Genomic DNA, 15,777 nt, shown 5'->3' on the forward strand with positions numbered 1-15,777 from the left:
CCACTGTAGGAATCCCATTGGATGGAGGAACATATAATGCCTCACCCAGCAGACTGTTGACCAATCACGTTCATGTTGTTATGATGCATCACGCACTTGCTAAGCAAATTGTCAAGCACAGGTTAGTCCAGGTAATTAAGGTAATATGTACATGTGGGTAGAGTTAAAGTGACTATGCATAGATAATAAACAGAGAGTAGCAGCAGCGTGTGTGGGGGGGACGACGACGACAATGCATATAGTCTGGTAGCCATTTCATTAGCTGTTCAGTAGTCTTATGGCTTGGGGGTATAAGCAGTTAGAAGCTGTTAAGAAGCCTTTTGGACCTGGACTTGGTGTTCTGGTACCGCTTGCCGTGCGGTAGCAGAGAGAACAGTCTATGACTAGGGTGGCTGGAGTCTTTGACAATTTTTAGGGCCTTCCTCTGACACCGCCTGGTATAGAGGTCCTGGATGGCAGGAAGCTTGGCCCCAGTGATGTACTGGGCCGTACGCACTACCCTCTTTAGTGCCTTGCGGTTGGAGGCTGAGCAGTTGCCATACCAGGCAGTGATGCAACGAGTCAGGATGCTCTCGATGGTGCAGCTGTTTCACTTTTTGAGAATACGAGGAACCATGCCAAATCTTTTTAGTCTCCTGAGGGGGAATAGGCTTTGTCATGCCCTCTTCACGACTGTTTTGGTGTGTTTGGACCATGATAGTTTGTTGGTTATGTGGACACCAAGGAACTTGAAGCTCTCAACCTGCTCCACTACATCCCTGTCGATGAGAATCAGGGCGTGCTCGGTCCTCTTCTTTTTCCTGTAGTCCACAATCATCTTCTTTGTCTTGATCACGTTGAGGGGAGGTTGTTAGAGACTGAGTATCTGTCCATAGGACCACTTTAAGCCGTACACTCCACAGAGCTGGGCTTTACGGAAGAGTGGCCAGAAAAAAGTCATTGCTTAAAGAAAAAAATAAGCAAACACGTTTGGTGTTTGCCAAAAGGCATGTGGGAGACTCCCCAAACATATGGAAGAAGGTACCCTGGTCAGATGAGACAAAAATTGAGCTTTTTGGCCATCAAGGAAAACGCTATGTCTAGTGCACACCCAACACCTCTCATCACCCCGAGAACACCATCCCCACAGTGAAGCATGGTGGTGGCAGCATCATGCTGTGGATTCCCACGGGGCCAGTATGAAAAATGTATGCACTCACTAACTGTAAGTCGATCTGGATAAGAGCGTCTGCTAAATGACTAAAATGTAAATGTAATGTTTTTCCTCGGCAGGGACTGGGAAACTGGTCAGAATTGAAGGAATGATGGATAGCGCTAAATACAGGGAAATTCTTGAGGGAAACCTGTTTCAGTCTTCCAGAGATTTGAGACTGGGACGGAGGTTCACCTTCCAGCAGGACAATGACCCTAAGCATACTGCTAAAGCAACACTCGAGTGGTTTAAGGGGAAACATTTAAATGTCTTGGAATGGCCTAGTCAAAGCCCAGACCTCAATCCAATTGAGAATCTGTAGTATGACTTAAAGATTGCTGTACACCAGCAGAACCCATCCAACTTGAAGGAGCTGGAGCAGTTTTGCCTTGAAGAATGGGAAAAAATCCCAGTGACTAGATGTGCCAAGCTTATAGAGACATACCCCAAGAGACTTGCAGCTGTAATTGCTGCAAAAGGTGGCGCTACAAAGTATTGCCTTTGGGGAAGGGGAAGGGGGGGGTAATAGTTATGCATGCTCAAGTTTTGTTTTTTTGTCTTATTTCTTGTTTGTTTCACACACAAAAAATATTTTGCATCTTACATTTTAGTCATTTAGCAGACGCTCTTATCCAGAGCGACTTACAGTTAGTGAGTGCATACATTTTAATACTGGCCCCCCGTGGGAAATGAACCCACAACCCTGCCGTTGCAAGCGCCATGCTCTACCAACTGAGCTACAGGGGACTACTCTTCAAAGCGGCAGGCATGTTGTGTAAATCAAATGATACAAACCCCCCCAAAAAATCCATTTTAATTCCAGGTTGTAAGGCAACAAAATAGGAAAAATGCCAAGCGTGGTGAATACTTTCACAAGCCAGTGTATGGATGCTCCTTATCATTTGTTTTCCCACTGAAGTACCTCCTCTCTGAACTGTCTGAGACTTCGTATAACTAGACTCCTTCCTCTGACCTTTCCCTGACATCAATAAGGCATCCGAGCTATCCTCAATGTGCTAAACATTACTTCTCAAAGCTCAAATCACTACTATGAAAGGGAAGTTGAAAGCAAATGTGAAAATGTTTTGTTACAACCATAGAGAAGACTCATCTTTATAGCTGTGCCATTATAGTGTCTGTGACAGCATGGGCAGTGCCATTGAAGCTACAACCCATAGGAATCCCCACCCAGTTGACTACTTTAAAATGGTGGAAGCCCTCAATGACACTGCCCATGCTAAAACGGCCTCTATCATTCTCTATGGTTACCACTGACTGAGCTTACAAGAGTTCACCACTCACTACATTGCCGTGGAAGAGGTGCATTGTGGTTATTGTAGTTGTATTACTGTGCAAAACATTTTACAACTCATTTTAAACCAACATATATTTATTTTCAATGATGACATAAAAATAACAAATGAAATGTTTTTTTTTCTTCCAAAAAGAACAGAGAATCTGCATTTAAATGCACACTATCAAAAGATCTAAGTTCCTGTCACTGGGACATTACTCCTTGTCAGTGTTTTTTTTTTTTTTTTTTTTAATAAGTGAGAAAAAGAGGTGGCATATTACAAAGCTGATGTTTCAAACAAAAAACTGTACATACTCAAAAATGGTCATGAATACTTCAGTCACCAACTCTGTGTATTCCCCATCTTAACTTTTTCCCCCCCATATATATTTATATATAAATGCAATTAATTTAAAAAAACATAACAAAATAATAATAATTAAAACAATAAATAAAAACAGTTGCTGTGCAATGTTTCATTACAAGCTATATTATCATTCATCTTCAAACAATTTTTTTAGTTTTTAGTTTAGTTAATAATCTTATTTTAATATAATTATTATTCTACCACATTCTCAGAGCAAAACACATGCCCAACCAACAGTCTGAAATCTGGAAGATAAGTGCTTCTTGCAGGGAACGGGGAGACTCAAATTTAATTAACATCCCTCCCTACCCTAGCCCCTCATTCTTCACCTACCCTAGCCCCTCATTCTTCACCTACCCTTGCCCCAACCTTCACCCCCTCAGTCAGCCGGAGCCTTTCAGAACGGGAAAAAGTTGACCCTAGAAACTGATCCGTCAGATTCCCTCTCCCTTAATGCTTAGCATTACAATTCAGGGTTTGATTATCTGATCCTAGATCAGTGCCTAAGGGAAACTTGTACCCATAGCCCTCCCTGGTTCACTGTAAGATACTAAGAATTTCCTTGGCATTCTCAGTGTTCCAGCCCTGGCCCTGAAGAGGGCCGTCACAGGCCAGCACGTATTTGTGCAGGATCTGCGTCCCAATGTCCCGGAAGTGAAGCCGGTCCTCTTTGCGTTCCGTGGAATCCACGCTGCAGTCCTCGTACTTCACAGCCCAGAAACACATCTCCCCGATGTACATCATCGTCAACAGGTGGGTGTCTGAGAAGATGCCTGTTGGAAAATAAATAAAAACAGATAAATAACCAGATGTGTTTTTTCATCCCTTTACGAGAAATGAAGAAAGTGAAGAAAAAGGTTGTCTTGATAATGTCAAAACAAGCATGTAACATTGACAAAATAAACAGGCCACAACAAAACACATGTATAACATTATAGCGGTCCTGTGTTTACCTTCAGCCAGGAAGTTGGCGGTAGCAGAGTCGTGAAACACCACCCCGTCATTGAGCTTCACAGAGTTCCTCACCTGCAGCATCCTCATCAGGTAGCGCACCCCCTCCTGAAGACACTGACACAAGACAGACACAACAACAACACTCCGCATGAACAACAGGCGTAAGGAATCCAACTCTGATAGTAGCAGGTGCACTGCAATTCAAGTTAGGACTTCTATATAAAGTTAGATGGCCCTACCTTGAGGAAAGTGGCCTTGTTCTTCTTGATCCACTGCTTGCGTTGGTGGAGGGTGTGGCAGTACATGTAAAGCAGTGCTCCACGTCTCCAGTAGAGGCACTCTAACACCTCTAGCCCCAGCACTGACTGCACCTGGAACAGGGACAGCTGTCACTAAACAATAGTGTGTGTCACCGGAAGTTGGTGGCACCTTAATTGGGGAGGACGGGCTCGTGGTAATGGTTGGCGCTAAATAAGTGGAATGGTATCAAATACAGCAAACGGATGGTTTCCATGTGTATGATACCATTCCATTTGCTCCGTTCCAGACATTATTATGAGCCGTCCGCCCCACAGCAGACTCCATTGGTGTGTGTGGTATGTAAATTTGCTGTTATTTTCTTGTAGTGAACAAAATACTCAGTGCATAGGGTATGAGGTCCTATGCACATGCATTGCCCTTTAAGAGCAGGCTGAATATCTCTTGCACGCAGGCACGCACACCTCTTGGGCCGGGAACAGCCTCCCGGCCAGCACCTCTGGCTCTGTGAGGTCCTGCAGCAGCTGTTGGATCTTAAAGGGCGAGCAGTCCTCCGGGAACTCCTGGTCCACCAGCTTGTTCTCCTCATAGAACGTGATGTCCAGGATCACCTACACACACACACTTACTTTAGTGTCATTCTTTACTTTAAAAGACCCAGTGCAGTCAACAAATTTGATTTTCCTGTGTTTTATATACATTTCCACAATATGAGGTTGGAATAATACTGTGAAAATTATGATAATTCCCTTTAAGTGTAAGAGCTCTTTGAAAAGACTGCCTGAAATTTCAGCCGGTTTTGGTGGGATGGAGTTTTGGCCTGCCTGGTGACATCACCATGCGGTAAATTAGTTAATAGACCAATAAGAAAGTTCCAAACCTCTCTGCCAACAGCTTGCTTTCCCCTTACCACTCAGACAGTCCTAGAAAATTGCTCTTGGCTAAGAAGCTATTTGTTCATTTTTTAAAACCATTTTAATAAGAAAAAAACCTTCACAGTAAGGTACTTAATTGTTACCCAGCAATTAATTGATATTGAGATTTTTAAAAATAAACTGCTGCATTGGACCTTTAACACAAATAAATATGATTAAACAATAATAGTTTTTGCAATTAACCCATTCAGCCATGCTCTTTGGCTAACATTTATGACAAGAGTCACATGGTCGGCCGACCTTCAACTCTAATGCAGGTGAATTGCAGACTTCTTCCACAGGCTAGATTTGTCCACAGGCTGTTGGCCAACTCCCTTCAAGAAGGCAAATGTCTTTGTCTCTCCAACAGCCTGTCTACAACTCTGCTATGGTGGGTGGGGATGATGCGGATAACTCAGACAGACCGTGGGTTGGGAGTTATGTCAATGTCGTCAACAAGTCACTGGGTTTAGCATCAGCACTGCACTTTGAAGTTGGAATTCAAATCTTTTGAACTCTTCTAGATTTCCACATTTGTGGACTAGTTCCCCTCTTTTTAAAGTGCATCATTGTGTCATTTCGTCTTTTGAAAGTAATCACTGATTTTCTATGGTCTGACAGGTGAAAGGATGAACAAACATTCCATTCACTAACAGATCAGTGATTGGGCTACTTCAAGGACATGAGGAAGGGTGCATTTAATTTGTGAACAGAGCCAGTCACAACGAGGATACTGGTCAGTTGAAGGTTCCCGCATCAAGGAAGGACAACAAGTGTGTCTGCTCTTTCACACCTTCAGGCTCATGTCATTGGATGACAATTACGACTTTTAACAAAATAGAGTACTGTTATCCTATTTCGAACAGCAGGTGGAAGAACTACTAGAACACAAAAGGACATGTGGGGAATTTGCTTGCCTCGTGAACCAGCCTGGGCATGCCATATCTCACCAAAACAACAATCTGTTTGGTTCTATGAGGCTACCTATTTGCAACTAACAAGGCCTGAACACATGAAGTCTACCGTTTACATTCAGTAGGCCAATTGCCTGCCTACCTGACTGAACAGGATTATCAGAGATGAAGGGAACTTGGATGGTATGGTAACATATTTGAATTCACACCTAGCCTAAAACATTTTGTCTAGACTCTAGCTAGAACAGTAACATTTAATGAACTGCAATACCTGAGTGTAATCCTGAAGCAGTTTAGGCAGACTGTTACTCTCCCCCCCTTGTCTGTAAAAGCTTTTCAACTTGTCTAGTATCGCAGAAGCATTCTGTAAATAGTCATCATCTAGGAGAAAATAAAGTTGTTAAATATGTATTACAGGTCTAACTTTATGTCCAAACAGTACATCTCATGCTTACAGAGTTTAATGTATAATTTCAGGTGTTAGTTTAAACACACTGTTCATTTACATTTTAGTCATTTAGCAGACGCTCTTATCCAGAGCGACTTACAGTTAGAGAGTGCATACATTTTTTTTCTTCTCATACTGGTCCCCTGTGGGAAATGAACCCACAACCCTGGCGTTGCAAACGCCATGCTCTACCAACTGCGCTACACGAGACTAGATTTCTATGTCATTGTGACAATGTCTTTCACAGTGGCATGATAATGGCATAAAATGTAAGGAGCTGCCCTTTGAGTTAGTCAGTAAAGAAGATAACCTAGCTATGTCCTCCGGCCACCATAGTACACAGTTTTATTGGTCTAGACTAGAGTTGACAAAATCAAGTTCACTGGAAGATAATAGTTGGCCAGTAAGCAAAGACCTTACACAAAGTGGAATACATTTAGCTACCTAGCTAATAAATCCAAGAAATCAGGATCCCAGAATAGCCTAGATACATTGGTCAAGCAATCTGCAATAACATTATGCATTGAATGTTTTGAAAAGTAACGGATCAATACCCCTAGCTCAGCATCTTTGTCGACACATTAGTTGGCTAGCTATCTGCTCCCTAGCTAACGTTACAGTACCACATCAATTAATTCAGTTCGATTCAAATGGCCTTTATTGGCATGGGAAACATGTTTACATTGCCAAAGCAAGTGAAATAAACAAACAAAATGTAAAACAAAAATAATTAGCTAACTAGCTAGGTATCAAGTTAGCTCGCTAACGCTAACTAGCTAACGTAGCTAATAATGTAAACGTTAGCTACGTTCTCAAGCAAACCTAACTAGCTAGCGAATGTATGCGATGAGTGATATAGTTTAATACTGTTGTTGCAACTTTGACAAACTAGCTAGTTTAGCTACCTTGCTCTGGTGTTATCATAAAGTATTTCTGGTGTTATGGTCGCTAACGTAGCTAGCTAAATAAGCCAGCTGAGAAGAGCTTTCAACTGAACACATTGAAGTGACATTAGCTACCTTTCTTTACAAATGATTGTTATAACAGTGCACACCTACCTTGTTTCTCGGTTCTGAGGCTTGCGCACTTACTGTCCAACTCAAAGATCCTTCTCTCCAGTTCGAACCCCTGTCGTCTGCAGTCGTCGGCCATGACTAAAACACTGTCACGTGACGCTATGATTATTCATTCACGTGGTGAACGTGTTAATTTTATTATCTGCAGCAGGTTTCATGCGAATATTCTAAAATCCGCATGCAGAAAATATGAGCATTTCCCCAGAAGTGGTGTTTCCGCCAAACGGATTTGTGCGTGATGACGTATGAATACGAAATGTACTCTTTCGCTTACGTTTTCATGTACCGAATAAAAATCTAAAATTACATGTGTTTCCATTGCATTTTCGACTCTACCTATAGTTTTGGCACAAAAACTGTTGCGTTAAATAGCAAATGTGCCTACATGTTATTGGGGATTTATTATTCTCCTAAATTGATGGGATGACTAACTTAGAAAGAATGCAGTCTTGACTGGGCTAATGTAGGCTGTGACACCTGGCAAGGCTGTGATTGATGTGAAGAGCTGCTTTAGGGGGTAAAAATAAGATAAGGATTGTGTCTTCAAATGCTAGACTATAATAGTTATTTGTGATCTGTGAGCCTTCCTTTGACATAGGAATGATGTCTAAGGGAGCTGGCTCTTCTCACTATGATAGGTTGTTATGATAATCTTGTGCCTGGCTGAAGTGTGTAACAAATGGTGCCGAGGAGATGAGAGCAACCCCTGAATCAACGGATTGGCTGAGAAAGTTTAAACCACGCTCAAGTCTTTACTCTAATTGGCCAGCAGAGAAGTGGGAAACTCCCTCTGTCAGAGTATTTGGGTATTGTTTCTGGAACAATGTGTTAGTTGTCTGGGGTGTTCTGCGAGACATCTCAGAGAGCCCGTATATACGAAACATCATATTTACCATTGAAGGTTTTTGCATTAATTAAAATAACTAGTATACCTTAGAAGTCGTGTTGACCTCTTTTGTTCCTGATACCAGATTTGAATTGACGCGACTTTGACAATTGGTGACCCCGACGCGGTCTGGTAGAAGGGACTTCGCTGGATACTGTCCGGCCCTTTTGGTCAACTCTTTAATCGAACCGTGTGTTTCACAAACTGCCCGGGCTTCTAAAAAGGTAAGCAGATACCTGTTGTTAAATAACCAAAGATCTGCACATTGGCTTTATCCAAATTAATTTTGTGAAACACCTGTCTGATGTAAGTGAACTAAATTATGAAATTATTATGAGTAGATAAGCACAATATTGTGACATGCAAACCTTTGCTAAATGTGATGTTTAAAAAACCATGGTACCAGAGAGTGTTGATTCTACCGGCAAGGTCCGCTAAGAGACGGCTAGGTTCAGGAGACAATGCTGACATCTACCGGCAAGGTCCGTAATTGCGACATACGGCTAAGGTTCGGAAGATATAGGGAATAATTGGTTTAAGTAATTGCTATCGGCAAGGTTCGTAACTACGACAGTACGGCTAGGTTCGAAGAATTACACCGGCAAGGTCCGTAACTACGAGATACGGCTAGGTTCGGAAAATTTTAGATAAATACTAGCGACTGGCAAGGTCCATAACTTCGAGGATATGGCTAGGTTCAGCTGAGTATTTTTTAAAGATAGTAGAAGAGGCTGTGTGCCCAAATAGATTGTGTGTGGAACATGGGTGTCATTTATGACTGTGTGACATATTTGACTGTATGATAGGATTATGACTGTGTATTGTGAGTGAGGGCGATAACTGTGTACTATTTTTGCTGTGTGATAACTGTATACTACGCTTAACTGTGTACCATTTTTGGCTGTGAATACAAAGAATATTTTAAAACAGTAAATTATGAGAATTACAAATAGGAAATAAGGTTTAAATTGTGCAAACGTTAACAAAAGACACCCATAGGAGGTACTATAAAAAGTTAAACAGTGCGAGTGTTGTCGTATGCATGAAAGTGTGAATGATAAACCTGTATACCTTGATAGAAAACAAATTGGGAATCATAAGACGTCTGTGGCTGTCCAAACTGTATAATTTGGGAATAACTGTTGGATTTGTGGTTGCTTAAACCATATAACCCGTTAAAAACAATTGGGAACATAAAGCTAAAGTGATGAATTGTGTGACTGAACTAAAACGTTTGAACTGATACATTTGAAATATAACGTTTGGTGTTTGAAATAGCATAATACTGCTTTTGAATAGTTGTGTCGAAACAATTCGGTTTAGTATTTGATTTGAGGTTTGATGTTTGACATAGAATAATACTGGTTTTAGGTGCTTGGTTTGGGCTATTTGGTTTATTATTTGATTTAACGTTTGATGTTTGACCGTGCAAAATACTGGTTAAACAATTAGACCGAAATAATTCGGTTTATAAACGTGCACCAACTTTAACTAATTAGGTGGGAATTATTTGATTTAAATAAATGGACTGGAGTACTTTGAGTAACGGCGGAATATTGGAGGCGCGCTGGGACGAGAAGCAGCTCCTCACAGCTCCTCAAAAAGGTAGAGTTGCGAGGGGAGGGGCTGGAGAGAGCGAAAGTGTGGCTTTTGGAGCCATGAAAAGACTGGGAGATGGCTGGGAACGCATGTGGGTATCTGACGAGAGAGTGTTCTAAACTTGCTCACCGAGCGTAGACGTGCGTTGGGTGAGAAAGTAGAGAATATTTACATTTGCGTTTTTGGTAATTTGGCAGACGCTCTTGTCTAGAGCGATTTATGGGAGCAATTGGGGTTGAGTGCCTTGCTCGAGGGGCACATCGGCAGATTTTTCGCCTGGTCGGCTCGGGGATTGTAACCGGCGACCTCTCGGTTGTTGGCGCGGCGCTATTGGTCACTAAACTGCCAGCCGCCCCATATGAGTTTAAGATTGTGGCGTTGTTGGATAATGTGATGGTGGAATAAACTAAGTAATGTTGTTTTAGACGTAATGTATAATATAGTACAAAACAAATAGAGGGTTAAATTGAACTAATTATCATGGTAGAGCTAACGTAGTACAGTGAGGGAACTTCATTTTGTGTCAGAGGGTAAGATGAGATCATTAATGGTACTATTAGTGGAAATCTATTTATCATTTCAAGGCATGGAGTAACAATCTGCATTTATGAGTGTAAATTCCACGGCTGATGTGTTGATTGAATGGGTACGATGGAGTATTTGGTTTGGTAATGTTGAATGGACTATTTGTAGCGTGTTTATGGGTTAAATAGAAAAACTAAATTATACAATAGGGAATCAAAAGGAGAGAGAGTTTTTTGCTGAGGTGAAAGCTACTGCGATTTTCATTTGGTGACGTCACTTGCTCTATGAGCTGGGACTAGTTACTTTGAGAGCATCGCAGATGGTGTGAAGTGACTGGCGATGTCCCTGGTTCGAACACAGGTAGGGACAGTAGACAAAGCTTTCGCAGTGGGGCTATATACCTAAATTACTATGTGGATTGAGAAATGTGAAAGATTGAATTAGATAGCTTAAATAGAAGTATTCTAGAAAAGTCTATGAAAATATGTTATAAGGTTACCATGCGCTCTCCCCGAAGGAGCAAGGGGAGGGTGAGAGACAGTATAGTTCAGATGATAAGAATGTCATTAAGCGTATGCTGACCAACGATAGCAAGTATTTGTTTTATTCATTAGGGCATAATCAGAGAGAACAGTTAAATACATTGAATAGCGAACTGAAATGGGTTAGCGGGAAAATACAGAATAATTGGACGATTTTAAGACGATAATTTATTTTGGTTAGGATGAAAGTATGCATTGGCTGTTGTGCTGGGGAATAGCGCCAGCCTGTAGTGGGTTATGGATTTGTTACATAAACTTATATTTTTAAATTAAAGTGATGGAATAGGCTACAATTATAACATTATCAGAAAAAAGACACAATTTAATGTGAAATAGTTATTACAAGTATTATTGATAGTTATTACAGTTATTATCATTGATCCAGTAATGATATAAGGATAGTAGAGGAAGGCAGGGGATTTAATCTCATTTAGGGAAGTTATATTAGGAAGAAAATACCATTAAATGAGGGAACATTTGATGTAACCGTGATTGTATTGGCTAAAAACTCAAATATGACATTTACAGGGAGGACAGGAACAATAGAAGGGAAGACAGGTTTTCCTAGGGGGTTGAATAAATAATTGATAAATGGATCATTTGAGATGAGATCACATTTAGCAGAGTTAAGGTAATCAATTAAATAATCATTGTATACTCGAGGAATTTTGAGTGGTTTAATGGATTAGTTAGGAGGAATTAGAATGATACAAACAATTATTGATGGGTTAAGACTGGGAATATCTATCATGTTTTGTGTGTACTACCATCTTTAGATTATAACTAGGAGAAAGAGATTAGCTCATCTCAGTTAGGCAGTATTTAGGTCATAAAAGTGAGCTATCAAATTGAGTGAGGCCTGGCTATTTGTGATTGTTGTTTTTTCAAATTGGGTTAAAATGGGTTCACAGAGCCAGAGGCTGTACAGAGAAAGGTGGAGCCCCCATGTTGCCCTAGTGAAAGAACATTCAGAGGAATGGTTAAAACTAGGTAAATGGATAAAACAGGGGAAAAACATTACTGACTGGCAGAATACACCAAATGGGGATCAGTATGGCCACTCCACTGGGAGATATAGAAGAAAGTTAAATTGGAGAGCAAAAACCCAGCCCAGTGTCCATCTGGAGATAAGTTTTAACGGATGACAGGAAGAGATTTTCTTAACTCAGGAACAGGAGGCTGAGTTAGAAGCAATTCCGTTCAAATTATGGTCACAAGGATAACAGATGTAGGACTAATTAAGGGGGTAGCTCCAGTACAAGTGATTCCTCGATTCGATAATAGACCATACCAAAAGCAATATACTATGAAACCAGAAGCAATAAAAGGGATAACACCTACATTTGAGCATTTACTTAAGGGAGGGGTGATAATTCCTGGAGATGAGGTACAATGAAACTCTCCAATATTTCCTGTTAGAAAGGAGGTACCTAGCGCCGACTGGAGGATGGTCATGGACTTGCAGGGGGTTAATAGAAATATCATTGCTGAAATACATTGCTGAACCAATTGAAACCAGAGAACTCCTATTTTACAGTGATAGATTTAGCTAATGCTTTCTTTAGTATCCAAGTTCATCCGGATAGTCAGGGGTGGTTTGGCTTTACTTTTCAGGAAAGGAAATGGACTTAGGCTAGGATGCCTCAAGGCTACTCGGAAAGTCTTACAATCTTAGCCCAGGCTATAACTAAAAATTTGGGAAAGTTTGAACCTAGGGAAGGAAGCAAATGTTAGTTTATGTAGATGATATTCTATTGGCTAATCCCACTCAGGAGGGATGTAAGAGGGATACAATCCAATTGTTAACCTTCCTGGCAGAACAGGGACACAAAGTGAGCAAAAATAAACTTTAACTTTGGTAGAGCGAGGTCATTTACCTAGGACACACTTTAACACAGGAGGGGCGAATGTTAAACTCATCCAGGAAAACTGCTATATTTGGAGCGCCAAAACCGTTAAAACAAAAAACAAATGATGAGCTTATTGGTAATGATAAAGTGCTGTAAAGTTTGCATACTCCATTATGTACTGCATACGGGTAAATTAAGTGATCTTATCTATGGGAAGGCAATGGTAGCCCATGGTAAAGTAATTTGGAACTCTAAGGAGGCATACATACATCAGGGATGTTATCCAAATGGTAGAGAGTAACGAGGGAGATGACATTGGTAGTGATTTAAAGATGATGAAGTTTTTTGGTGGGCTATTAGATATAATTGGGTTAATCATGAACATAGAGATTTTTATTCTTTGTTGCTAGACAGAAGACTTAGGTGACTTAAAAAATAGACTTGTCATGTCCAACAATTAGTCTTCAGGTCAAGCCCGGGAGAGCCTGGGTAGAACAGAGTTTGAACTAAACATACGTGTTTTTACAAGATAAGAGATTGATTGATTGGATTACTAATTGATTCTGAACTGGATGAAAGTTGAATTTAACTGCCATAAAAGACCAAGGAAGTGGGAGGAGCAATAAAGAAGCAAAAGATAATCCCAAAAATGAAAGGCATGGCAATAGGATGATAAATTACATAAGGAATGGTTTAGAAAGGTAATATTGACACATGGGCAAATCATGTGTCAAAAAGGGGGAGTGATAGGATTAAATAATAATGATAGGATTAAATAAATAAAATTACTTAAAAAGAAAAAACAACAATAGAAATTGAGAGCTCAACATGTATGTGTGAAGATAGTTTATTAACCACACCCGTATGTCAGAGGTTTTGTGCCCCACAGGTGAACTAAAGGAGAAGGTGACCCACTCTATCACACCAGGAGACTGGGTGTGGATCCAGTCCCTAAAAGAAGAAAAACTGGAAGCAGGCCTGTTGGGAAGGGCCCAATCAAGTCCTATTAGATCCATCTGGGTGCATGTCACACACTGCAAAAAGGTAAACCCAGTTACACCTGATGAACAAACACAGAGTTAGGAGAAAGATCCGATCACCATTAGGGCTCGGGGGTTGGCTCCTTAACGAAGATTTCCTTACCCTGTCTGATCATCCCTGTGTGAGTTTGGTCGAAGGTGAAGTAATGGGTTGGCGTCTGACATGTTCTCAGGGCAAGGGTGGGGATTCACAGGTCTCCTGACGGTAGGTAGCTGTCTGATTGTGGGGGCCATATTCCTAACACACTCAAACCCTTCTGATCAGCCAAAAGTAGTAGTTAACCTAAAACAAGTTGATAAAATGATACCTGAGCACAGTCTATGAAGGCATAGGAGACAGCTAGACGTAGGGAAAGGGGAAGATTAGGGACTTTAGGGGAGGACATCACTGTATGTGTGTCGCCGTGTACATCCTGGGACTATGTAGTTGCTCATGTCGAGAGCGTGGGGGATATGTAAATCTCCATACACAGTTTGGGGACAGGTGTAGTGTTGTGAGGGTAGGGAATTACCAGAAATGGCAGTGCGACCCATAGAAGGGGTAGGTACTGTCTGAAAGTCTGAAGTACGCAAAAACAGGTTACAGACCTGACAAGTGAGATATCCTCTTCAACTGGGGCACCCTATAGAGTAAACCTCTCTGAGGGAGGTAGTGAGACAGTGCAACCTATAGACCTGAAGAAAGTAGGACAGGTGGAGACGGGGTGTAGGAAGCTTGACCGGTGGTTGGAATGGATTTAGTATACGGCAAGAACTATGTCTAAAGAGGACTGTTATGCCTGTGGGACAGCCAAACCAAGGTTAACAACTACTCCGTTCCCCTTGACAGGCTTTGACTCTCTGTTAGGTTTATCCTCCATACAAGCCACCTGGGAATGTGGTGAAAGAGTCTTGTAGTAACTTGAACTATCAGTATCCCCCGATAACAAAGTCATTCCGACCTAGGTTGCCTACGTTTGAAGTCTCAGGGGATTCTAATTGTTATTCTAGGACTAGTAAGATAGGATACAGAGTAGGGCATCTTAGCTCTGCTCCTACACAGAGAATATCACAACTGAAAGAGAACATGACTAATCTCTCCTCTTTGTTGCAGCCAGAGGATTGTAGGAACTAAAACCAGGCCCGTGCTGACATCTGATGGTTGTGTGGTGATAACTGATTGTGAACTCACCTACATACGCAAACAATCAAACGTGTCAGAGACTGGTGAGTTGTCACGTAGAAAGTAGGACCTCCTCCCGGGATCCTTTGATGAAAGGATCCTTTGATGGGGTAGGAGTACCTCGAGAGGTTCCAGAACAATTCAAAGCTAGGAATCAGATCGCAGTTGAGTTTGAATCAAGTATTTTTTGGTGGTCAACAATTAATAAAAACGTAGATTGGATAAATTATATTTACTATAACCAGCAAAGATTTATAAACCACACTTGTGATGCAATAAAGGGATTAGATGAGCAGACAGCGGCAACTATCTTAATGACAAGGCAGAATAGAATAGCTTTAGATATGCTTTTGGCTGAGAGGGGCGGAGTTTGTGTTCTGTTTGGATCTATGTGCTGTATTTTCATCCTCAAACAATATAGCACCGGACGGGTCAGTGACAAAAGAGCTTCATGGGAGTAACTACACTGACGAACAAACTGGCTGAGAGATCTGATATTGATAGCTCCATAAACGGTTGGTTTGATAACATATTTGATAAATGGAAAACTATTGTTGTAACTATTCTGGGTGAAGTTATAGCCTCTATGGGTATACTTGTTTTTTGTGGATGTTGTCTTATTTCCTGTGTCTGAGGTTTGGTGAGAAAGGAGATGGAGAAGGTGATTTCCCACAGATGGTGAGATAAGGCCCAATCCTGGACTCCAACCTAGGAATGGAGAATATGACCTACCAGGCTTGGTGGAGTGACACTAGA

General features: G+C 41.2%; 1 protein-coding gene across 2 annotated transcripts; it reads right to left on the reverse strand.

The window, feature by feature from the left end:
* Positions 1-2,564: 2,564 nt before the first annotated feature.
* Positions 2,565-7,636, reverse strand: LOC121581898 (UPF0600 protein C5orf51 homolog). Of its 2 annotated transcripts, none has more exons than XM_041897290.2 (6): positions 7,400-7,636; positions 6,165-6,274; positions 4,530-4,676; positions 4,047-4,172; positions 3,807-3,921; positions 2,565-3,626 (listed from the first exon to the last, which is right to left on the reverse strand). In XM_041897290.2, exons 1-6 carry the CDS (start codon positions 7,491-7,493, stop codon positions 3,391-3,393), a joined length of 828 nt encoding a protein of 275 aa, XP_041753224.1. In that variant the 5' UTR covers positions 7,494-7,636; the 3' UTR covers positions 2,565-3,390. The 2 variants fall into 2 exon arrangements, with proteins under 2 accessions (XP_041753224.1, XP_041753223.1); XM_041897289.2 differs by having other exon boundaries at positions 4,047-4,178.
* Positions 7,637-15,777: the final 8,141 nt, after the last annotated feature.

Source organism: Coregonus clupeaformis, unplaced genomic scaffold (assembly GCF_020615455.1).
Source record: "Coregonus clupeaformis isolate EN_2021a unplaced genomic scaffold, ASM2061545v1 scaf0020, whole genome shotgun sequence".
Taxonomy (NCBI): Eukaryota; Metazoa; Chordata; class Actinopteri; order Salmoniformes; family Salmonidae; genus Coregonus; species Coregonus clupeaformis.